General features: G+C 37.0%; 1 protein-coding gene across 4 annotated transcripts in view; it reads left to right on the plus strand.

Annotated features, from left to right (window-relative positions):
* The first annotated feature begins 4,679 nt into the window (after positions 1-4,679).
* trak1a (trafficking protein, kinesin binding 1a) overlaps positions 4,680-25,660 on the plus strand; it is a 57,296-nt gene continuing 36,315 nt past the window's right edge. The window contains exons 1-2 of one of the 4 annotated variants that reach the window (XM_082150282.1): positions 4,680-4,878; positions 20,680-20,874. Coding sequence is in view for 3 of the 4 variants with exons in the window: in XM_082150283.1 (XP_082006409.1) it covers positions 15,990-15,993; positions 20,680-20,874 (199 nt within the window). In the remaining variant the exon portion in view is untranslated. Of the gene's footprint in view, positions 4,879-15,657; positions 15,994-20,679; positions 20,875-24,123; positions 25,362-25,660 lie in introns of those variants that run through there. The other 3 variants (XM_082150283.1, XM_082150279.1, XM_082150281.1) reach the window with 3 other exon arrangements.

The raw sequence follows: 25,660 nt of genomic DNA on the forward strand, positions 1-25,660 counted from the left end.
CAAACAGACAAACTAACACATAAATTTCAACACATTCAAATGCAGTTTAGTGTGATAGTGTAATGTTAGACCAAGTGAAACAGCGCTGCATTACCTCACAAGTTTAATTTGTCTAATAAACTGACCTGTGAGTAGTAATTCTGCGTGTAGTTCGGTAGAATGGAATGTCCATATTCCTTTTATATCCGCGGGACTCGCATCGCGTTTGGAGCTGATAGCTGTCTCTTAGCAACCCCGAACTGCTTCATATCACAGTCATGATAAAAGCATCGATGTATTCAGTCATCCATAAACATTATTAGATCGGTCGGCTTGACGTTGACGACAACATCCATAATTCTTAGCAAATGTTGCGTCATCAAACTACGCCTTTGTTATTGTAAATAAGTTAGCGACCCCTAGTGGAGAAAAATGCTATACTGTGGCTTTAATATCACATGCACACGCCACGCCTGAAGTTCGCCTGGAGATTGCATGAAGCGTGATGGCGGAGAGAAAATCTACTAACAAGCTTCCAATTCCTCGGTTATTGCTATCTATGGATAGATTAGCCAGGGCAGCCTACCTCCGAGTCCATGGTGTTGATGATGCTGAAGAGACGGACGCGTTCACAGAAAATCAGGTACACACGCACAGTGACGCACTGACGAGCACGACCTCGATGGGAGGGTGCTCGCTGGTAGTGGGGAGGGGCATGAGAGTTGTAAACATTCAAAATTTTGGCTAATCGACCCAATCTGCCAGACTTGCCGACGGCAGCTTTCACTCATTTCCTCCACTGCTGCAATTATTTTTCTCTGTTTGCATTCACTCATTTCCCAAAGTCATCTTGAATGTTGAAATTTGTTATAATCAGTTGATGCAATTGATCATACTTGAGTCACACAAACTTCAACATTCAGCCTGCAAAACACAACAATGGTAACAATTATATTTTATTTAAAGTAAATTAACAAGAACTCTCTACAGTTCTTTTTTAGTTACTAGTACTCTTGTGTAAGTGAACTATACTAACTAAGCATTTGTCAGTACCACATACTATTCCTATTTCACTTTACTTGTTTTTTTTTTAAGGCAATCGGTTTGCATGCTTTAAGTCCAACTAATTCGATTTTACATTGTATCACACCTAAATCCACAGTTGACCATGAATGTACCATGGATGAAAACAATGAAGACACTTTCAAAGTCAATAAATTTCAGCTAATTCCTTCACTACCAGTTGATGGTTTAGAGGGGAAATAAAGAATGTGTGTTAACACAACCAAAGGCACAAATGAATCATGATTGTTTTATTTTAATTATAATGAGAAGTATTTTTTTATTATTATTTTTTTTTTAAGTGTGTGTGACAGGAGCTATTCGTCCAGATCTCTTCTGCTATGTGTGGACGTCATGGAAGCAGCACTTGATTCGGTCGCCAAACTGAAAGGCTCTTACAGACTAATAGCGTAACAGAAACCCTCTGAGATTCCAAACACAGTCTCACATATAGATCAGAAAAACTCCTCGCCTTTTTTATTACTTATTTGAAATAGAAACACACTAATGCATGTTATGTAAATAAAATAATCACCCTTGAACATCTCACAAACGTGTAATGCTGAAGTTCAGTAACAGCTTTGGTTAGTGCATATTTGGTTATTGTGTTGTACACAAATATTCCTTATCATTTTTTATGACCGTAAAGAACATGACGACCAAGATCGTCTGGCATAACTGTCAGCTCTCTCACACACCTATTAATTTACACAATTCTAATGACTTTACACTTAAAACATTAGAAAAAGTGCTTTGGCAGACTTTTTCAAACCCTTAGTTGTATTCCCTCTGATCTGACCTTCCCATTTGTGTACATGGATTACGTTATTTGTTACACTGATGAGTGTGATGCTTTGGAGTGAGGGAGAACTAGCATTTCAAGGTTTTACTGCCCTCATTTATTCAATAACCTGTTAATCATGTGCTTGACCTTTGTACTAAGTTTGACCACCTCATCAAGAGTCATACTGTTGATTCACAGAACCTTAAAAGCACTCAGTTTGGATTCAGAATGCTGGTGCACCATTGGAAAAGCCATGTTTCAAGAGAGAGTTTCCACAGAACGATGCACTATTGAGTAGAGATTGCGATCTCGATTCAAACACCCACATGATCTCATTCCTAAATGACAACGATTCGGCTATGTCTATTAAACTTTGACAAAATCCCACCGGAACATTAAAATCTGAGTTGGCGCTGACCCAGGCAGAGCAGTTATCATTAAAATAAAAAAAATCGTCATTCTCAATTTATCCAGAATCATGCAGCTCTACTATTGAGTATCATTAGGAAAGGCTGCCAGATCTGTCAGATGGTAAGCTTGAGAGAATACCCACGTCATGGTCATGCTCTTCATGGCTTCATATTACATGAGCTCATTCTTAGTGATAAATAAAAAGGAGTGAGAATGGACACCAGTGCTTTCTGAATGGAAAAATCTGTTCTTATGGGTGTTTACTGCTAGAAATTAGATTTATGAGCCACATTTTAATTCTTCCAGTCTAGCCTGAAGTGAAACTTTATTTTAAAGCAGTTCCACTTTTTTTGTTGTTGTTGTTAAGCCTATGGAATTGTTAATGTTTACTTTGTCAGAAGTATTTTAAAACTTTAGATACAGAAGTTTTCTGAGTGTTTGTGAGTCTTCTGATGTGCAATTGCTTTAAAAGGGATAGTTCTTTTTATCATCATTTACTAACCCTCATGAAGATATTTTGAAGAATGTTGTTAACAGTTTTGTCATTACTGACTCATCCAAACAACACTCAAAATATCTTATTTTATGTTCCACATAAGAAATAAAGTCATACAGGTTTAAAACAACATGAGGATAAGTAAATTATAAGAGAAGTTATATATTTTAGGAAGATAAATAATTCCTTTAATGAATAAATGTTAGTTTAAAACAAGTTAAATTAAATCTACAGCACCTTAAAAAAAAGGATCTCTCACCAACTATTCACAGTAAATCATTGCCAGCTTTTAAAGCCAGCTTGTGTGTGTGTCTGTGTAATTTGTCTATGTGTGTGTGTGTGTTGGCCCACCAGTGCCTGATCATTCTAGACCATTCAATGAATGATGCAACAAACCGCATTGTGCTTTAATGTCTATTACTACACACATTACTTTTCTCACTAGCAAATCCATTCAGCAAGCTCAACCGCATATTTATTGGCAATAGTCTTTGTTAGCACAGTACTGCTTTAACAATGAATTCTACTGTGTTGTGGCCTTGGTTGACCAAGACTGGGATTGATTGCTGTAACATACAGCACAGCTCTGGCAGACATGGCAGTCCTAATGGCTTTGTCTGGTCGATTTAGGGTTAACTGCTGATCCCAGTACATCCCAGTAATTCACTGACTGAATGGAACGCAGGCTGATTTCAGCTAAATGAATTGTATTGATTTGTAGGGCTTTTCTGAGATTCTTTGTGGCGTTTGCTATGCATCACATATGGTAGATTTGTTTATCCATTTATAATAATCCATTTAAGATAAGTATGTAACAGATCCACTGGAGGCGAATGTAGACAAACCCAAGTGAACAAAATAACAAACTAAACAAAGACTTGACTTAACTTCTTAAACATGAACAGAACTCACCAACAGCGGTTACACTGACAATACTCGACAAGAGACAATGGAAACATGAGGGCTATTTATACACAAAGACTAATGGTACCTGAAAGCAATGAACAGTTAACCAATGAGAACGTGACAATGAAACAAGGGAACCAATCAGAACATACACAAGAGACTAGGGAAGCACATGACAAACCAGGAAACCATGACTGTGACTAAATTACAAAATAAAAGACATGAAATGTGAAAGTGAAAACAAAACCCAAACCAACGTGGCAAAGGACAAGAAAAAACTTTTAAAAATCTAATATAAAATGCTTGTGCTAAGTTCTTTGTTCTAAAGTTCATGTTTCACATTTAAAAATAAAAAAGCTTTATGCCATTTACAACAAAAATCTTTAACTGCTCAAATGTTGTTTGTTATAACAGTCAGGTAAAACATGAGTAAACAGATCATAATCATAGTTTTTTTTTATGACATTTTTAAATATATTTTTCAAAGTTAACAATATTTTACACACCTCAGGAATTGCTGCACAACATAATTTTGTTGGTCATGCCACATTACTTTGATTTGACCAAAGTTTTTAAACATTTAAAAAAAGGCATAACCTTTTCTTGTAATTCCTTTCCGAAAAAAGAAAGAAAAGTGAATTAATAATAAATATTTATCAAATATTTATAAACATTCTGGTGTTTTGTTTTTAAGAAATATAATAAAAGATTATGCCTTTTATTAGTAAGTAATACAGTTTTATTTTCAAGAATTCCATCCTTTCAATGAGGATTGTTTCTTGAATATGATATCAGGACAGTTGTTTTCTTCTGACATTTTTGACAAGCAGAAGGATATTGATGCTGAGACTCCTTTCAAAATCTGTCAAACCTATTATTCCTATAGACAAACCTCCATCCTGTGACTTGAGCGACTGTTGGCTTTACATTACCTTCCTCTTCCTCTCCAGATCCGTCCCATCAGAGATGCTCTTGATTCTCTGACAGCGAGTTAGCACGTGTCTGCTGTTTCCTATGGCTCCTGGGGTTGACCTGTGAAAAGCAGTCAAGCTGGACACCGTGGTATCGCCCCCCACTGCCACAGCCTCAGCCCCGCCCGTCCCGCTCTCCCCCCGGAACCCTCATCAGTGCCTCTGGAACCCACCCACCACTGCTCCAGACCACCAGGAGGAGCTGTATGTAAGCGAGACCACTGCCAATGATGCCTCCAGGATTTGCAGAGATGCAGGAACCATCACAGGTCAGTGTACAAAGTTTGGGGATTGGCCCTGTTCCAAATGGCACACTTCATATGCATTTACGATCTTGTGGACGACTGATGTGTGCGCGTTATCGTGAAGTCCATGAGACCATAGGGTGTCCCATTTTGTCAATGTAGGCTGCTCGAGAGCGCCTCCTTTGTGGTCAATAATATGCTCCATGAATATGCAAATTAGCCCTGCCTCCACTCACTCACACCAACTTGTTGGTGATCACACCTTGGATTGACATGATTGGTTACAAGATAGTTTGTGACGTCAGAAACACCAGCGAAACAAAGCGCGTTTTTGAGTGTCTTTGGTTCACTGCAGTTTTAAGGAGAAAATACTCCGCTATGGTGTTGAAATGGTTTGACTTAAACCATATTAAAAACACCACATAAGCATATAAACAACATTTTAAAATCTTGATTTTCACCACTTGGGGACTTTAATGTAGACTTGGTGTAATTTAAAGGGTGTTTGAACATAAATGTGTGTTGGCAGTGTGTGAGCAAAACCACCCTAGAATGATAAAAATCCACCCAGTAGTTTTTTTACTATCTCAATAAATCACAAGCACTGTCTCAGAACGACCTGTTCTAGATTTCCCTCACTGTGACGTAGAAATGCGCTAAGCCCCACCGACGCGGTTTGATTGACAGTCTGGTTTTGGCATAGACCCAGCCCTCTGTGATCTGCATCCTCCATTGTTTCAACGACAGCCGGTGTGTAATGTCTCATAAGAAGTGTAACTTAGGTGTTCTGTTGTGGAATTTAAGAATGGACATAGTAGTCTTCACTGACATCAGAGCCACTGAAAACGCAGCGGATGGATTTTATTTATGAAGAAACGGCGCCACTTAAACTTCCTTCATTTTCTGACTGACTGTTTAGTGAACGAGGGTCAAAGTTAATCAAGTGTGGATCATTGCCTACAGTTCGCTATTCAACGTCACCTCCAGAAGTAAGTGTATTTTATGATTTTTGAGCAAATAGTCATTTCAATCGATGTCAGCCAGTTCAACAACAAATGCGTCTAAAGCTATTTATTGTCGTCGTCATAGATGTCTCAACAAACAACGTCAGACAGTTTTATGTCACGTAGGCTATCATTTTTGCAGCAATTACAAATGTAAATAAATTAAGGTCTGCTCTATCTCCATAGACAGTATATAAACGTGACGTCTATCTCCCTCCCCTTAAGAAAAAAATGTATAAATCGTTTGTACTTAGCAAACGTTATCACTGTGTGTGTGTGTGTGTGTGTGTGTGTGTGTGTGTGTGTAGTTTCAAAAAATTGCGCGAACGTTATCACAGTTTGTGTGTGTGTGTTGCACATCCATAATTGCAAAGGGGACGCGATTAAAACTTTGTAAGTACATAAATGTATAAAATAACCATTCCGAGACGTTTAGTCCATTCTCATTCGTGTCTCTTCATCATCTGGGTCCAGCAGCAGGGCGGGGATATGCAGCTCATTAACATTTAAGGTGGTACACTCCAAAACAGCTCTTTTTAAAACAGGCCCCAAAAATGACATTTTCAAATGGTTATAATAAATTAACTGTGGGGTATTTTGTGCTGAAACTTCACAAATGCATTCTGGGGACACCCAAGACCAATATTACATCTTGTAAAAAGGGGCATAATAGGTGTCCTTTAACTGATAATAGTGAAGAGGTTACAAAAGCATGAAAATGACCACTTTTATACATTTTATACTTGCCTAGTACTCATAATTGAACAGAAAAATGTATGTGACACCTCTGTTAATCTGCCAAGTGTCATTATTGTCACAATTTGGGAAGATTTTTCTACAGTGATTTCCCTTTTGGGCCTGTTTATGGATGGTTAACTGTAAAACCATTCTTGCATAAATTGGCACATTCATACAGTGAACCGGTATGTGAGAAGTGAGAAATTATAAATGTCTGCTTATTGAAAAGAAACCGTCTGCTTTTAATAAGCCTTTCTGAACTAAGTGAACTATGAGACTGAACTAAGTGTAGTAACTCCCTTCAGTTTTTCAGCATGAGTAATGCTACATGGACAGCCTACACACACAAACACAAACACACACAGGGCCGTTTGGACTCATTATTTATGAAACTAGGCCACTTCAAGAGGCATAAAGTTTATTACCTGCCATGCGCCAACACTGGTGCCTGACCTGTGCTGTCATTGGTCTCATGTTTCTTCAGCTTTAGTCCTGGATTCTGTCATCATAATCTTAAAGATGATGAATGATTGTTATTATTATTATTATGTCACACATTCAACTGATCTTGGGTCAGCAGTAAAAGACTTGTAAATAATTTCTCTTAAGACTGAAACAAACCATTTTTCCTCTTGGTAATACGTTGGGAAAGAGCTGACCCACTCTCTCTCTCTCACACTCTCTATCTATCTCTCTCGCTCTCTCTCTCTTTCCACTCATAGTGTTAAAAATAGCTGTTGTCTAGCTGGTATTGTGGCTCTTTGTTCCAGTGTTGTAGAGGTGCTCAGGTCTAGTATTTAGACTTCAGTGATGATATGCAGACATCTGGGGTATAAATAAGTTCTTGTGTTGTCAAAAGTACTTGTACTTTGGTACCAAGTTTGTACTAAAATAAAATAATTTTTACAATACCAGCTTTTTTTAGCAGTAAGAGTATAGTACAGAATCAGTCTGGTACCCGCTAGGCGGCTACTTTCACGCATTCTCGTGCGTATTTGTATGTATGCTGTGTTAAAAGCGTCAAAGGTTTCTCTTTACAAAGTATTTTCTGAAGCATTGAGTATTCTAGCCGATTGAGTGCATGAATGCAGTGGCCAATCTGAGGTTTTTAAATTAGTCAGAAGAATTAATTAAATACTGCTTAAAACGGCCACTTTTTTAGTGCAAACTCAGGGACTATAACTAGTAAAGAGGAAATAATGATCGGGTAACGCTTTGGCTTGAACTATGGCGGCTGTATCAAAGCTGACAGAGTTTGAAAGCTGAGACATTGTTTCATTTCAAAAGTAACAAAGCACAAATCTTATTGCGATTGTTGGTTCAGAAACATGCTACAAATAATGTTTAGTGAAGTTTTGTTCAAGCATTAACTGAAAACAGCCTAGACTAAAAGAGTGATCTGAGATTTAAGAATCACTATCAGGTCAAATAAAATGAAGATCGATTAAAATGGATTAATCAGCATTGTCAACCCAGCTTGGTGTTGGTATACCAACTACAGAAATGTTGGTATTTTGACAACACTAATGCAGGTGCCCCAGATTCATGTCATTGGTTGAGCCAGTGCTCATGTGTCATATCTGTCAAATTCTAGGGACATTTATAGTGTATTAAAAAACGTGACCTGCAATTAATTAATCATGTTGGATTTGCTTTTAGTGTCTGAGCTGAGTTTGTATTATGGTTTTGAAAGGAAAGTCCCTCCACTGGTGGTCTAATCTAATCTGGCCTGATCCAAGCTTTTGAAGTTCAAAGATCTCATCATGCATCAACGTTAATGACTAGCATGGACTGCTCAGTGTTCACTGTCTGGTTTGCATTATGGAGTACTCATTCATTTTCATTATAGAAGAATACATTTTCATCAGGTAAAAGCATCTCATTCCTGTGTGTGTGTGTGTGTGTGTGTGTGTGTGTGTGTGTGTGTGTGTGTGTGTGTGTGTGTGTGTGTGTGTGTGTGTGTGTGTGTGTGTGTGTGTGTGTGTGTGTGTGTGTGTGTGTGTGTGTGTGTGTGTGTGTGTGTGTGTGTGTGTGTGTGTGTGTGTGTGTGTGTGTGTGTGTGTGTGTGTGTGTGTGTGTGTTTTATATGATTTATGAGGATATCATTTTTTTTTATAATGGCATGGGAATTACACTGGTATTACAACATGAATGTGGTTTATTAGGACATTTCCTGAGTCCTCATAATTAAAATGGCTTAAAAACATAGGCCCTGTCCCAAATGGCACACTTTCGGGTGTTGCGGCCGCCGCGTGTCCGTTAAGTCCGTGAGATCATAAGGTGTCCCATTTGTCATTTTAGGTTTCAGAAGGGTGCTAGCGAGCGCCCCCTTTGCGGTTGATATGTGCACTTTTGCCAAGCCCGCACTGATGTAAGCTCCACAGCAGACTTCTTCCCGACAAAGAGGCATTACGTCACGAAAGTGCGAACTCGTAGGTAGACCGCAAGTGCTTAGGGTGCCATTTGGGACAGGGCCATACTAAACATTAAAAATGTTTTAAAAAAAATATTGTAACAGAAGTTTTCTTTGATGGGTAGGGGATGGAATACACAGTTTGTACAGTATAAAAACCATTACGCCTGTTGAATGTCTTCGTGTGTGTGTGTGTGTGTGTGTGTGTGTGTGTGTGTGTGTGTGTGTGTGTGTGTGTGTGTGTGTGTGTGTGTGTGTGTGTGTGTGTGTGTGTGTGTGTGTGTGTGTGTGTGTGTGTGTGTGTGTGAGAGAGAGATATTGTGGATAGCAGTGTGTTTGAATAGGACTGCACATTCAAATGCTTTCATTCCATTCATTGGATATAAATGCCTTACACCAAATTAACGTAACTGGCAAGTGTAACTGAATTTTTGGCACCAGTTTTTGGCTGTCGTAGTTTTTCCTGTTGTCTCCTGGAGACACATTGTGTGAGGCTTTGACAAAAAGGCTCTCATGAATTTTCTCTGCTCGTCTTTAAGGGTCTGTAGTTGTGTAACCCTATTATGTTTATGTGTGATTAGAATTCAAACTGAAGATGAACGTTTTTGGTCACTTCCTTACAATGTCCCCAGAGAAAAGGGGAGGATGGGAAAGAGATCTCGGATGAGCTTCTTTCTTTCTTTTTTTTACTCGACTATTTTTTGTCATGGTTGTAACCAGTCATATATATATATATATATATATATATATATATATATATATATATATATACATATAGTGTGTATATATATATATATATATGTATTTGTATATATATATATATATATATATATATATATAAATAAAATGTTTTGATGCCTAAATTCACTTATAGCATTTAAAATGAGTTTGGATTAAATGTATTTATTTATTTATTTAGACACAAAATGTAATGCTGGCCATTTGCTAGTAAAGTAAAATAATTATCAGCTTATCAGTATCAGCCTTAATTTTAAAGGAATAGTTGAGCCAAAAGTGAAAATTATCCCATAATTTACTCGAGCCATCCCAGGTGTATATGACTTATATGACGTATATGTCGTATATGTATATGCTGGCGGAAGGGTGACCTCTGATGCGATGTGCGATGTAGGACGTATGACATAGATGTAGCGTAAGCTAAGGTGAGAATTTACGCATGGAAGCGCAGAGGATAGAGCAAAACAAAACGCCGGTCACGAATTAGAAGTCTAAAACGAGAAGTTTTAAAGAAAAATTTGGATTTCGATAGGGAATTCAGGTTGATTGTGACACTTTTTCCAAGTCATCTCAATGGCAAAAAGTGTCCCAATCACCCTGAATTCACCCCTATAAAAGAAGAGGAGCTACGTCATAGGTCAGAGGTCACCCTTCCGCCGGATCTCGACTCTCTTGTGAAAGTGTGTACAGCTGTTACCGGAGGCCAGTGATTATAGTTTCTAAAGTTTTAAACTTTCAAAAACCATCGTTCCGCTTCAGAAGGCATTTATTAACCCACTGGAGTCGTATGGATTACTTTTATGATGCTGGATGCGCTTTTTGGAGCTTAAAAAACTCTATGCAATGCCATTACTAAGCTGGAAAAAGACAGGATATTTTTTATTTTAATTTTGTTTGTGGTCGGCTGAAAGATGAAGGTCATATACACCTAGAATAACTTGAGGGAAAATAAATAATTGATTGTGGGTATTAAATGAATTGAGGGTGATGGATTGGTTTTGTCTAGGGTGAATACTTTAACGGGAATCACTGACTATGATATAATCCATTCAAGACCCTTTGTGAGATTTCTTCTGCTAATATCACAGATTCTCAGTTGGCTGAATTTGAATAATGCAAATTCTGTGCTGCCATTTCCTCCTGCTCCTGACAAGTAAAAAATTTATTTTTATAGTCTATAGTACTGTTACTACAGGAATCATAGCTAGATTTTGACATTCTTTGAAGTTCCTAATATGGGTGCATTCTAAAATATGTTTGAGTGTGTTGAAAGTTGTAATAACGTTACTCGGTGAATATCATATTAATAAAAGCTGGATGACTTGTGTTGCTAAATGGTATGCAGTTTATTTTAAAATGTAGTGTATGGTGGAGAAAATTGTGTATTGTTACTACAAATAAAGTCAGATTTTTCTATGTTAGCCACTTGTTAATCAAGAAAACAAGATATTCAAACAATAAGACTAACCGTGTTGAGCTATATAACAATGACTTGTTTTCTGTTGATAAAGGTATCCAAACAGTTGCATACCTGTCTAATAAGACACATAATGTATTAAATTGTCTTTGATGTTTTCTATGGTTTCTACGGAAGTAAAACAGGAAATCGAGGGTAACGGGGACATGACGTCATTGGCAGGCGAAGCACTGATACACGGGCCGTTACACTGGTTAAAATTACGGATTTCTCTGGATTTAAACATTGTTGGAAAAATTTGGGATAATGCAAGTACACAAGTCAACAAAATATATAACATTGTTTTGAGTGGTTTTTGGATATTTTAAACCCAAAAATCTTACATATTGTGCCTTTAAACTAAACAAAAGTGAGAAATGTTTCCTTGGCAACTAGATGAAATATAATTCTTAAAAAAAAAAAAAAAAAAAAAATATTTTAGTTAATGCTTATTTTATTTCAAGTAATGAAAAATAATACATTATCATGGTTTTAATTTTAGTTAACGGCAATAACCCTGATCCCAGGTTAGGGCTCTCTGTACTCCATAGGTAATAATGTCTTCAGTCAGCTTGATACATTGCTTAAAGGAAATGTGGTTGGGTTTTGTGACCAGCCCTTCCTCCACTGAAGGACAGGACAGACGGTGAATGAGTGAGATCATCGCTCCACCCCGCTCACGGCATTGTGTTTTCAGTGTTTGGCTTTAGTTTGTGATAAGATACGTTGGTTAGAGTGTTGTAAAGCCACAGGCAGCTCATTAGCATATGGAAAGCTTTAGGTCATTTAACCTACTTTTCTTTACTCTGGACACAATATCACGGCACACTGCCATCTAGTGGATGTCCAGGGTTAATGTGACGGCCGTTATGTCCCACTTTCAAGTGTTTTTTTGTTTTGTTTTTTACAGCAGGTCAAACGGCTTTGAGCCGAGCAGTATAACCTATGTTTACTTGTTCTGTTTAATGAGGGTTTGAGATGCCGCAGTCAAACTTGTCTGAAGAGCAGACGCGTATATTATCTCTGAGCTGGCTTTCATCTTTGACCTTTGACCCATATGCATTAAATGAGTTTAAATAGTTCTGTTACATGTTTTGTCTTTTTTTAATTCAGTCCATTTGCTACGGACTTTGACATAAAATTGCATTTGCATCAAATGCCTGTAAACAATATGCTTGTGTTGTAATGTGAATGTGTCAGATTTGCAGAAATATGCTCTGGGAAGCTCAGACATTTAAACGTTATTAATTAAAGCTTGATTATTTAACAGGATGCCTAACAGGACTGAACATAAATGGATAAAGTGAAGGATTTGAGAGTGATGTGTTAGCTTCAACTTTCAGTTTTTGTATTTTTAACCATCTTTTGAAATTTGGATTACATCATATATTTTTCATAATGTATCAATCATATGTTTATATAATAAATCATTATTTATGTGTGTTGGTGAATTTAGGTTTAGTGGGGACACTTTTTTCATCTCAGGCAAAAAGTTTCCCAATCAACATGAATTAGAAAGAAAAGAAAAGAAAAAATTGTATATATATATATATATATATATATATATTAATATAATATAATATTATATTATATTATATATATATATATATATATATATATATATATATATATATATATATATATATGGCTTTTGCTATTTAAATGGATATTACAAAAAACTGAGTAACTTAATGGAAATTCAAATGGTTGATTACCAGTTGAAACAATAGCCTACACAATAAAATACTATATAATTATTTGGTTGGTAAAGTAAAAGTAAACGTTTGTTAGAGTTTTCGCGTCTGTTTTGTACCCTTTTCATGGTAGCAAAAATCAACATGCAGTGTTTAAAAATCATGCGTGAAGTTTGTGTCACATGATGTACAAAAAGATGTTGCGATATCAAATGAACCTGTCAAGCTGTCTGTACTTTGCTCTAGTAACACCATCATTAGTGTTGCAATTAAACACGTTACATGTCAGACACCACTTATTCTTCCTCTGGCCACATTCTTATTTTCATTTAGCTTGTTTACTTGTTAAATTACATTAGGCTCTGAATTCTATTGTCTTCAGAAACTGGTCAAGTCAACACTCACACTCATTCAGGGTCAAGGTTGTGTACACATGTGTTTAAGGGTTTTAGTATTGTTTTGGCACAGTTGCCAAGGTCACACTGCCTGTCCTGAGTCACAGCAAAGATTATGTCAGAATTCCCAAAACAGAAATACTGTTTGACTGCCGTTGCCGTGGTAATGTACCACTAATGTGTGGTTTGGCCAGGCTGGTCAAATATTATAAGTAAGCTCAATATATCATATTGGTTGTCTGTCTTATTTATTTATTTGTATTATTATATTATATTATATTATTATATAATTTTTTATTGTATTGTTTTTTTTTTTCTATTTTATATTATTCTGCTTTTTAGCCTTAATTTACAGATATAGAGAGGAAAGAGTGGGAATGAGAAATTTGACAGCTCATCTGTTGAGAGCAAATACTTTTGTGCCACGACTCTGATAGTAACTGGCCATTTTACTGGCAAATCTTTCAAATGTATTAGAGACTTAGAGTAAGATGCCTTTACATCTGATTGGCTCTTTCCCAAAGATTCCCATTCATCTCCTTATGGCAGTCGTCTGGATGTGTTGCGATGCACGTTTGCGTTTCCCACATGTCCTCTCATGTTCTTACTGCGGAGTCATGAAAACCTTTTGTGTTCTTAAATAAATAGAGAACGCATTAGGCTTTAATAACCAGGTGTGGAATCACCACTTTTAATAGACTTAGTAATAACAGGATTTTTAATACAGTCTATAATAGTCAATATAATTGATATGCTGTATTAAAATCCTGTTTTGACTTTGTTCATCTATATTAGTTTGTAAATGCTGTCCTTTCTTTGGAGTTAGAGCTTTAGGTGTGCAGGTAATAAGGTAGTAACGTAATTCCTTTCGCTTAATGAGTAGTGTTTTGTATCAGATAACTCTCTGTATTGTGTGTTTACCATCTGTTAACCATATCAGTGTCACGTGTGAAACTAAAGCACTTTTGAAGTCACACTGGATAAGAGTGTCTACTAAATTCTGTACTTTTACTATAAAGTGTGTGTGTGTGTGTGTGTGTGTGTGTGTGTGTGTGTGTGTGTGTGTGTGTGTGTGTGTGTGTGTGTGTGTGTGTGTGTGTGTGTGTGTGTGTGTGTGTGTGTGTGTGTGTGTGTGTGTGTGTGTGTGTGTGTGTGTGTGTGTGTGTGTGTGTGTGTGTGTGTGTGTGTGTGTGTGTGTGTGTGTGTGTGTGTGTGTTTTATAGAGTAGTCTGCAGCATGTGGCCAAAAGTTTCACCCTGTTCTGAACTCCAGCTCATGTCAAACTAAAGTAGCAGTCTGTGACATTAAACCACCTTGACATTCTCTGTTTGACTTGTGCTTGTACAGAGAGAGAGAGACATTCTAGTTACAGTAAGTTATTGCTGTAAGACTTTGTCACAGATCATCATTTTGTGTGTGTGTGTCCGTCCTGGTGGAAATGTTTTGGTCCCCATGAGGAAAACAGCTTCTTAATCATACTAAGTGATGTTTTTTGAAAATACTAAAATGCAGAAAGTTTTCTGTGATGGGTTGGGTTAGTGTAAGGGGATACAATTGACAGTTTGTACAGTATAAAAACCATTATGTCTATGGAATGTCCCCATTCAACATGAAAATCCAACTTTGTGTGTCTGTGTGTACCTACCTACTTAAGTATATTTTGAGGACAAATTTGTACCCAGAAGTGAACAAAATCTCCAAAAACCTCACATTGGGGACATCCTCATTTGTAAATCTGGTATGAAAAATAGTAAGGTTTTAAAAGTATAAAAACCATTACGTATGTGGAATGTCCCCATTTAGATAGCTAAGTAAACGTGCGTGTGTGTGTGTGTGTGTGTGTGTGTGTTTATTTCATATAATCATTTTTTTTAAAAAGCTGTTTTGCTTTTTTATAATTAATAATAATATTTGCATTTATATTATCAGCATGACAATGAGTAGAAATGATGAATTTAAAAATTATAATAATTTCCATGTTTAAATATTAGTTTAAATATTATTTATATATTCTGCGAGTCTGCATAATTGTATGTATGCTATTTATTTATTTATTTTTCTGTTTAAATTGTTTATTATTATTATCAAGGTATTATATATTCAATTTATTTTAGATTTTAGTTTTAAATTTCATTTTGAATCCTAGGCTTCCATTGTGGACCCCAATGTATTTATTGTTCTGTTAACTGTTGTGTGTATTCATGCATGTACTATGTTTTGTTGAGGTTTCTTCTCTTTCTTTACCCCTTATACTTACTAACACACTGAACAGCTGTTAAACTACTAGATTTATCTCTGAGGCAGTTCCCCTGTGGCTGTCTAACTTCCTGCCTAACACACGCCCCCAAAACCCCCTGATCTGCAGCCCGTTCAGCGCAAAGAACTGTAAGTCACACGTGTTTTTTCACGAAAAGAGAAAACTGATCCAGGGTCAGGAGGACAGGAACAATGAGCGCTGAAGTCAACTGGCCCGAGAGCGCTTCAGTCTATGTTTAGTGAGGGCCATGTGACTGGTGTCATCAGCATGCCAGACATGGCTGGGCTGTGTCCGCGTTTGCTCACTGCCTCCTCCCTCGTCTTTCCACTCTCCCTCTCTTCCTCTCATAATCACTCGTTCTCTCGACGCTGTGTCCGATCTTGAAGGAGTGGAAAATGTAAGTTTGGGCTAGTGAACGGAGTGCCCGTGGCTGCAGCACCATGAGTGAGTAACGTTACTGCTTCTCCTCTCACTGGACTTTTGCTCTGCCACATTTGTCTCTGGTGTCTCACTGTAGACAGATTTTGTGTAGATTTCTTTCTTTGATTCAGGGTTAAGGCCAAGTTGTTGGTCTTTAGGGTTCGTTGAACTGTGACTTTGTAAGTTGGCAGTTTGTACTATGCCTTCAAACAGAAATCTTGGATTGGAAATTTTCTGTCAGATTCTTTGTGTTACTTTTAGGGATTTTAGTGTAGTTTTTAATTATTTTTATTTTATCTATCTGTATATCTATCTATTTATCTGTCTATCTTTCTAACTATCAGTCTATCTATATGTCTATATGTCTCTATCTGTCTGTCTATCCATCTATCTATCTGTCTATCTATCTGTCCGTCTATCCGTCTATCTGTCTATCTATCTATCTGTCTATCTATCTGTCTGTAATACACATAAAGTGGGATTTAAAAGTCTGGCTTCACATTGAAAATCTGTGATTTAAAATCTAAATCTACATTAAACCCTGGAATTTAACAACCATAAAAATGATGTAAAATATAGATAAGGACATTGTATGTTCTGGGCAGTATTTCTGAAATAAGCAATGTTGACAATGTTGCGTACTTTGTGCAAAAGGTCAAACGTTCATGTTTCCATTGAAGCACAAGATCTGGATATGTTTCGAATCATGTTGAATAATATTATTAAAAGGTTTTACACAAACTTGTAGAGTTCATGCCTTTTTGAAACAGCTTGCAGCTTTACAAACCAAATGTGCTGATGTGTGCGAGAATTTCATAGTATTTGGTACAACTATATATATAATTTCAACTTGTCGCTGAAAGTGTTTTGATAACATATTCTATCCTTATAAAATTGATGATAAAATCGATAATTTACAAATTGGACCTTACCGTAAATGCCTGTAGGTAATGTTCTTCAATGGTGAAGGAGACTGGAAGGACAGCATGCTTTCACTAGTGCTGTTGCTGTAAAAATACAAGCCTGAAATAATCACTGGTCATCCACATCCAGCACACACACTCAAACATGCTTCGCTTTCCATGGCAAAAGGACACTATATTTCAACACACATCTGTCTCCAGTAAACCATTATAGGCTGTTGATTGTTGTCATAAATCTTAGAATTTAGGTCTGTTTATTAGTTTAATGTTGTGATCCATGTACGGTAATGCTAGAGTGTGTGCTGCTCTTTATTTTTTTCTCATTTCAGCAAAGTCTTGACAGGTTTTGGTTTTGTTTAGTTTTTTTGACAGTTGGCTTTATAAACAAAAAGACTACTCTTTAGTCTGATTTTAACAGAACGAAACCTTCATCCTGTGCACAGATTTTCTTTTCATCAATCTGGAAAAAAAATCCATGTTTTCATTGCACTTGTACAGATGTTATTTCCATTCTCAGTCTGTTTATATGGCAGATATGTGTTCTGTGCAATACAGAGTAAGTTTCCCTCTCATGGGCCCCATGCTTTCCAGAGACTGTCTGAACCATACAGTTCTATCTCAGCACAGCGCTACAGAACAGGAGGGAGGTTAAACCCTATTATGTTTGGTTTTTCCCCCTATTTTTTTATTATGCTGAGATAATGCTTAAATAATTACTGTTTCTTGAACAGTTGGCTACATTTACACAGTCAGTGGGATTGTTGACCATGTTTTATAATCTGAATCTCAAACTGTCCTGTTCAAACAACATCTTTGCTGCATGAATTAACCAAAGTCAATCCCCTTTTTATTTGCTGTGGGTATCCAAAAGGGTCAGTGACTAAAGTACAAATCGATGATGATGACATCCAGAACAGTGAAACCTTTCCAGAATAGTTCCATTCTCATAGGGAATCGCCGAAAATGCTGGTGTTAGTCCTGAAAATGTGCATGAGTAAGTTCAGTTCTGAACAATGCTACCCAGTCTGTCTGTTGGATTTCTGCAAAATATTACATCGCTTCTTGCACATTTTGACATTTTCCAAGTGAAATGTTCAGTGAGTGGTGCTAAAAGCATTTCGAATTTTCTCTGAAACAGATGAACATGAATCTGGGAGCGTTTTATTGCATTGGTTGTTGTATGTATCACGGCACAAAAGGAGAAAAAATACAAATTAACACCATTGTTCAGCAAGGATGCATTAAATTGACGTAAAAATACAGACATTTATAATGTTACAAAATAAAATAAAAAAATATGCTGTTCTTTTGAACATTCTATGCATCAGAGAATCCTTGAGATATTGTATCATGGCTTTTTTATATATATATATATATATATATATATATATATATATATATATATATATATATATATATATATATATATATATATATTAAGCAGCAAAACAACATTGTTTTCAACATTCACTGTAAAAAAAAATTACATCCCCAAGTCAAAAATTTCAAGTGACCGATAACATCTACATTTTTCAGTTAGTCTGACGTATTATTTCTCATTGAGCCAATGTTAACAGACTATTGCAACAAGAATTTCACTTGGGCCAATTGAAAAATTTAGATGTTATCGGTCACTTGAAATTTTTGATTTGGGAGGGCTAGAAATTTTTTACAGTGTAATAAAATGACAAGCCATTACATTGTAATAATAATTCACCATATTACTGTTTTTACTGTTACAAATAAATGCAGCCTTGGTGAACATGTTATGCGACTTTCAAAAACAATAAAAAGCACAATTTTTGTTTGTGTTTTTAGTTTTGCATAAATGTAGGTTGGCACATTTTTCCAGTTAACCTGTTTTGGAACTATGTGTGAGCATACCTGTAATAAGCACTTAAATGAAAGACTGACAAACGCTTTCTACTGCTGTACCAAATGTTTCCTCTCTTTAAAGTAGTATTTTAATGGAAAATTACAAACAGCAGCTTTAAAATCATGCAAAGTTCATTGTCAGGTTGCATTATATTTGTGGCACAAACCTGGTGACCTTGTCTAAAGGTGAACACTGCTTTTATCTTGGGTCAAGGAGTCAGCACTGTGCTACATGCCAGTCTCTCTCTCTCTCTCTCTCTCTCACTCACTCACTCACTCACTCACTCACTCGCGCTCTCTCTCTCTCTCGCTCTCTCACTCGCTCTCTCTCTCTCGGCTGACCGACAGTGGTTTATCTCTTTGGCATTACCGGTGTAACGGGTTTGCATTGTTTCTGTGTGCTCTCAGTAATGTAGCCACAAGGCCTGTCCCATTCTAGAGATTTAAACCCCTGTGCTTGGTTAAACACAAGCATGCGGCCTCCATCACATGTAGGTTGAGTCTCTTATTTGCCACATATATTTCAGTCCTACATTTCTGCTTGCAGCAATTTAGTCGTTCCTACACAGAAGAGAGTTATAATGGAATAAGGGCTGGTTGTCTGACGGAGGAGAGGCTGCAGTGTTGAACAACAGCATGTTGTCTGAAGGGAGGATGGGCAGAATAAAATATTCTGTTGAGACTGTGGCCGCTTGATAATTAGCAGTAATGTAATGACGTAATGTTTGTGTGCTTATGAATTCAAATGAGATTTGCTGTGCTTAAACAAAAAGTTGAACTTCAGTATTTTTTCACCATCTGTGGGTTTTATCATTGTTTTATCTATTGATCTGGCTTGTCGTTTTAAAAGTATTTCCATTTATATGCGTGTTCATGAGAAACTCAAAAGGTTTTGTCAGGAAAATGTAAACTTAGTTGTATAGTTCTTCATCAGACCACTAGAGGTCAGCCTAGACTCACACTTAATGTATTTTCATGTATACGCATTTAGTTTGACCCCAAGCATGTGTCTTTGATGTCATATCTAGTAAATTGTTGTTGTGTTTTTACACTCTTATCACACAATACTTTTTATATATTTCGAGCCCAAAATGTATTTGAATACTTTATGCACTGTGTATGGGTGTTTCTGGGCTATTTTTGCAATAAATTGAACGCTGTCCACCCCAAGCTTGTTTTTAGTGAATGTATTTTTTGTTTAGTGAAGTCTTTTCTGTATATCTAAGTGACTGTATGAAGTTCACACAGTAACACTTTACAATACGGTTTCATAAGCTAACATTAGTTAACTACATTAGTTAACATGAACTAAGAATGAACAACACTTCTACAGCATTTATTAATCTTAGTTAATATTAATTTCAACATTTACTTATACGTTATTAAAATCAAATGTTGTATTTGATTAGTCAATGCACTGTGAACAAACAATGAACGACAGTATTTTTATTAAATAAAATTTTTAAATAACATTAACAAAGATTAATAAATACTGTAACAAATGTATTGTTAATGCATTAACTAATTTTAACAAATTAACCTTATTGTAAAGTGTTATTGTTCACACAGATATCTTAGAAGAGTAACCACCACCCATATTTAACTACCAAACAGTGTTTGTATTTTTGACTTCATTTTGAACAATTTATTTGTTGTTATATAATTTAAAACCTAATTTTATTTCAATTATGTGGGGGGAAAAAAATGAAAATAAACTGTCACATGTTGTCGCAAATGCACTGACTTCAAAGACTACCATAGTACCAGAAAACATGGTTGTACCATGTAAAACATGGTTATTTTTAGCATAGTTTTTTTTCTTCTTCTTCTAGTCAGATTCATTGAGCAAATGTCTCCATTCCCTGGCACCTGATTGTTCTCATCTTTCTCTCTCTCTCTCTCTCCTTGTCAGATGTGTGTAACAGCACTGATCTTCCTGAGGTGGAAATCATCAGTTTGCTTGAGGAGCAGTTGCCTCATTATAAGCTGAGAGCTGACACGATATACGGCTATGACCACGACGACTGGCTCCACACTCCGCTCATCTCACCCGACGTCAACCTCGACCTGACCACAGAACAGATCGAGGAGACCCTCAAATATTTCCGTAAGCACAGAATCACTCTCTCATCCGGTTCCTCTATTTTTCTCTCTTACATCCACTGTTTTTCCTGTCTCTTTCTCTGTCACCCATGATGAAGTTGTCTTTTTCCATTGACACTGTTTTACTCAAAATAGTAACAACAAATATCTCACACATGCACTGACACACATACATGCATGCTTTCCACCATTCATACTTTAACAATGCTTTTACATAAGGGTTACCAGTGAGCATTTCACTGTAAAATTGTTGTTTCAACTTAAAACAAAAACAAAAAAGTTAGTCTTTGTGCTGACAAAGTTTAGTCAACTGAAATATCCAAGTTGTCACTTAGTACAACTTCACATTTTAAGTTTACTAAACTTTTAAGGTAGTATGAATACTTACTATTTGAAGTTGAAGTTGAAACAATTTTTTTATTGTTGCCTAATTTATTTCAACAAGTCTAGAATAAAGTATAGAACCATTCAAATCTTCATGATAGTATGGCTGAAAGATTTTAAATGCTTCATTACGTGAAAACTTGAGATACTTGAGATATAACTTGGCTAATACATGTGCAATTGTTGCCATGTGACAGCTGTTTTTGGTTGCCACAACACTGGGTCTCATTGCTTGGCAACTGCCCTACACTGCTGGTCATTGGCTGAGTCGGCTGTCACTCACACAGCACCAGTGTTTATAGGTCTGATAGCTCTATGAGATCAGTTCCTTTGCCATGATCTGTCCTTGAGTTTGAGATTGAACACTTGGGTCATTACCATTTGACCACATGCAAAAAAAAAAATATTCAGTGTTTAACAGGAAGATTTGCAGTCGACCTTACATTCTCAATCTTTTTAACCACTGTGTTGAAATAGTAAAATAATTGCAGCCAACAATGTAGAGTTTTTAGCTTCCCTGGAAAATTGTTTTACATGGATAGGCCTATGTAAATGTGTTCCAAAATGCCCAGTGCTTTAAGTAGAGTGGAGAAATGCCTTCAGACATTAAAAATACTGGTTTTGATTATTGTCCTTCAGTGTACAGTGTACAATCAGACATTGTAGATCACAGATCAACACTGGTTCATTAGGAGCTGATGCCCTGGATTTGATGCCCTGGATCTTATGAGCTGTCATACAGCTCTTTCACATATTAGCTAAAAATAGCTCAAACTGAGGCCCAACTCTGAGTTGGAGAGGGACTGTGGCTAACATGATTTTAACCAATTTTTTCTCAGTGCATGTTATGTAATATATGCAAAAGTTATTTTTTGTTAAAAACCAACTCATTCAGAAACGGACGCCACTACTGTTTGTTGCTTAGAGATGCACAATAGTTGCCTGGATGCCAGCTGAACTTAGCCCCGCCCACAACATTTTTAGGTCGGGAAGTTCGATCTGGACTTGATCCGTTGTGGAGCAATTATGCTCGAACCAGAGCTGTTCGGACCAATCAGATTGTCAGGGCGGGCTTTATATGATGATGGACAGATGATCAACAGTAACGTAATCATCCATGTCACCAAAGAGCGCTTGGGTTGAATTCGTTTACAACAAAGATGACTGCCGCTGGAGAATTGAGATTTCACGAGTTCACACTTACAAATAAGTCAGATAGAATAAATGCATATTTGGCGTGCTGTCCGAGGAGAGGCTCCGGGATCGGTATTCGGCCCGAACCCAAAGTATTCCCCCCGTATTCCATGCTGTGGAAGAACAAGCCGAGAGTGAGTGGAGGGATGCTGAAAACTGTCAAGGAATGTTAGGTGAGTTGACAGAGTGAATATATGTTTCCTCTCATGCTGATAGGGTAGACATGGTAATTGTTTGATGACAAGTTGATTGGATTGATTATTTGAACGTGCTCCTCTCGAACTTTGTTTATGAAACATCATGTGTAGATTCTGCCATCGCGTCTGTTATAGAAGATATCGACAGCGCATTAATTTAAAAGAGGAACAGAGAACCGCGATCAAGGCATTTGTCGATCGGAAAGATGAATGAAGAACATACGTCACTTACTCCGTTGCTCTGATTGGTTGTAGGTCTATCCAATTGAGTGCAGAGGCATTTTCTTTCCTGGTTCGGTTGAAACACGCCCCTTAATCACAGCCCAATGGAGCAGTATCAGACTCATATTCTGACTTGAATCTGAGTATGACGACATCAGGCTAACACAATAGTTGATTGTGGGTTTGTTTGGAACTTTGTTTTAAGCAAAAAGACTCACGTAAAGCTGTGCTACATTATCCCACCATTTAATTTGACAAATAAAGTGACAGGTATAGACAGGTCATACGATTCATCATATATATATATATATATATATATATATATATATATATATTAGGGGTGTAACGGTTCACAAAATTCACGGTTCGGTTCGATACGATACACTTGTGTCACGGTTCGGTACGGTTCGGTTCGGTACGTGTTCCATAGGCAACAGCAAAAATAAATAAATGCCAGAGAAATTTCCTTGAATTAATTTTTTTATTATTATTATTTTATTTAATGAAACTAACATCATAAAGTTTGTTTTTTTAATAAAAAAAAAATGTGTTGCTTTTTTTACTGAGCAATAATGGAGCTATACTTGACTCTTCTTATGAGCATATAAAACAAAACAGCTCCTTGGACAAAATGAAATGTAATATTGTAGTAGTAGGCTAGTTATAAACAAAGGTTTATTTTAGTTCAGATTAACATTTGAGGGCAGCAATTGTATTCATAATGTCAAAATAAAACAGACGTAATGTTACTTGAAAGCATTATAGCCCACTATTCCTGACAAACTTCCATACCTTGCAGTTAGTGTTACTACAGCAAATCCATTCCACGGTGAATGTTGCTGATCTGTGGACACCGGCCAGTTCATTCATGGCACGATGTTTCTTCCTGGTTTCCACGTCAGCGTTGTTTGATCCGTTAATAACAGAGAAATGTGCATGTTTCTCACTAGATCTCGCAGCGATGTACTCACTAAATAAAAAAATAATATTTGTATACAGATTGAATAAAGCATATTTTTAGCTCCTATTTTGCATTTTGACATTATTTCCATGATGATTTGGCACGTACCTCCCATTTATCTGTATCTTTACATAATATGAAAAAATGTCTCGTTAATGCAAATTATTTTATTTTTATTTGTTTTATTTCAAATGTAAAATACATTTGTAAGATACTGATTTGGATTTATTCTTAAATTGCTGGTGTTTTTTGCTAAATTGCTGATTTTTTTTATTTTTTATTGCTGCATCGTTAAAAACGACTAAATTGCTGCAATTTTTTTTTTGCAATTTTGAACAACTATGAACAATTTTCATAGTCCTGAAAAAAATAAATCGATTTATAAAATTAAATCAGAGGTCACCCATGGTAATTATAGACATGATTTTCACCTTTGTCATCCTCATCCAATCATTCCTCATATCATACAACTCCATAAATCCATTATCCAACCAGCATGATGTCATCGGTATGAGCCTGCTGCTGGTATCAGCCGATGAGGTGGCAACTGGAAAGTCATCAATAGCAGGTCCACGGCACAGGAAAATGACATCACAGCTGAACGCAAGCTTGTGATTGGATGATTCATACCGTTCAGGAATAGTTTGTGGTGTTCAGAAGAGTCAAACAACCAATGGTATCAAATTAAATCAATAGTGTTTAGTTTAGCAAAGAATAAACCTTTGTAAAGAATAAATAACCAAGGCTTTTTTTCCCGTTTTTTTTTTTTTTTTTTACCAGCCTATTTGTATCGGTTCTTGGCACAGTGAGTGGTAGAGAGTCAGCTGCTTCTTTTGGCAAGCAGACAGCAGAAGCCTGCCATCACTGTACCAGCCACTTACACTTGAGCTGAGCAGCAAAATGAAATATCCCATGCATGCAGCACTACTGCTGCTATATGTGTGGCAGAAAAGAGCAATGGAAGAGTGCAGGAGGAAAAAACAAAGGGAAAGTTAAGCAACAGAGCACGTGCAGACACCAACACAGCCTGGAGTCAGAGCCAGTTGCCATGGCAACCTCTCCAAAGGGAGGCGCCTTGGAAACTAGAGAGATGAGGAGACGGGGTTGGGCTGTGACGAATGCTTAGAGATGATGAGAGCAGCTCTGATGAAGTGTGCTCTGATTGGCTGGCTTTGGGTAAGCCCCGCCCTCTGGAGTGTGATACAACCTTGACTATAGCAGTGCAGTTTCTTGTGCAACACTGCTGGCTTTTAGGGGCACTGCATTTTTCTCTCCATCATCTCTTGTTCTCTGACCTTGTGTGTGTGTGTGTGTGTGTGTGTGTGTGTGTGGAACGCATTGTGATTAGTTAGTGGTGGATCTGGCTACCGAGCTGTTGGGAGAATGGGCGGCCGTGGGTACATGTATGTGTGTGTGACCTCAGACTCCGGACATGAGAGGCTCCAGCTCGCGACTGAAGGAGACTGAGCATGCAGAGGTTTGTGGAGGCGGATTACTACGAGCTGGACTGGTATTATGAAGAGTGCGCTGACGGTAAGATGTCCGCTGCCACTGAGGGGGAGAAAGGGGTGGGGAGAATCACCCATGTGAATTAAACACTTTCAGAAAAGTTGGTTGGTAACATGGTGTGCCATGGACGAGACTGTGAAAGAATATGGAAATCCGATTTGGCCTGAGACGTACTGTAAGAATGGTGGAGGAAACATTGAGGGTGACTAAGTATAGCTGGCCTCTCAGCTCCTGTGTTGCATCAGACTCAGCACCTGGGTAAAGCTTTAAAATGACTTGCATGAATAAGTCACAATCTTTATATAATGCTGAAAAGATAAGTG

Source organism: Leuciscus leuciscus (genome assembly GCF_965113295.1).
Source record: "Leuciscus leuciscus genome assembly, chromosome: 20".
Lineage (NCBI taxonomy): Eukaryota > Metazoa > Chordata > Actinopteri > Cypriniformes > Leuciscidae > Leuciscus > Leuciscus leuciscus.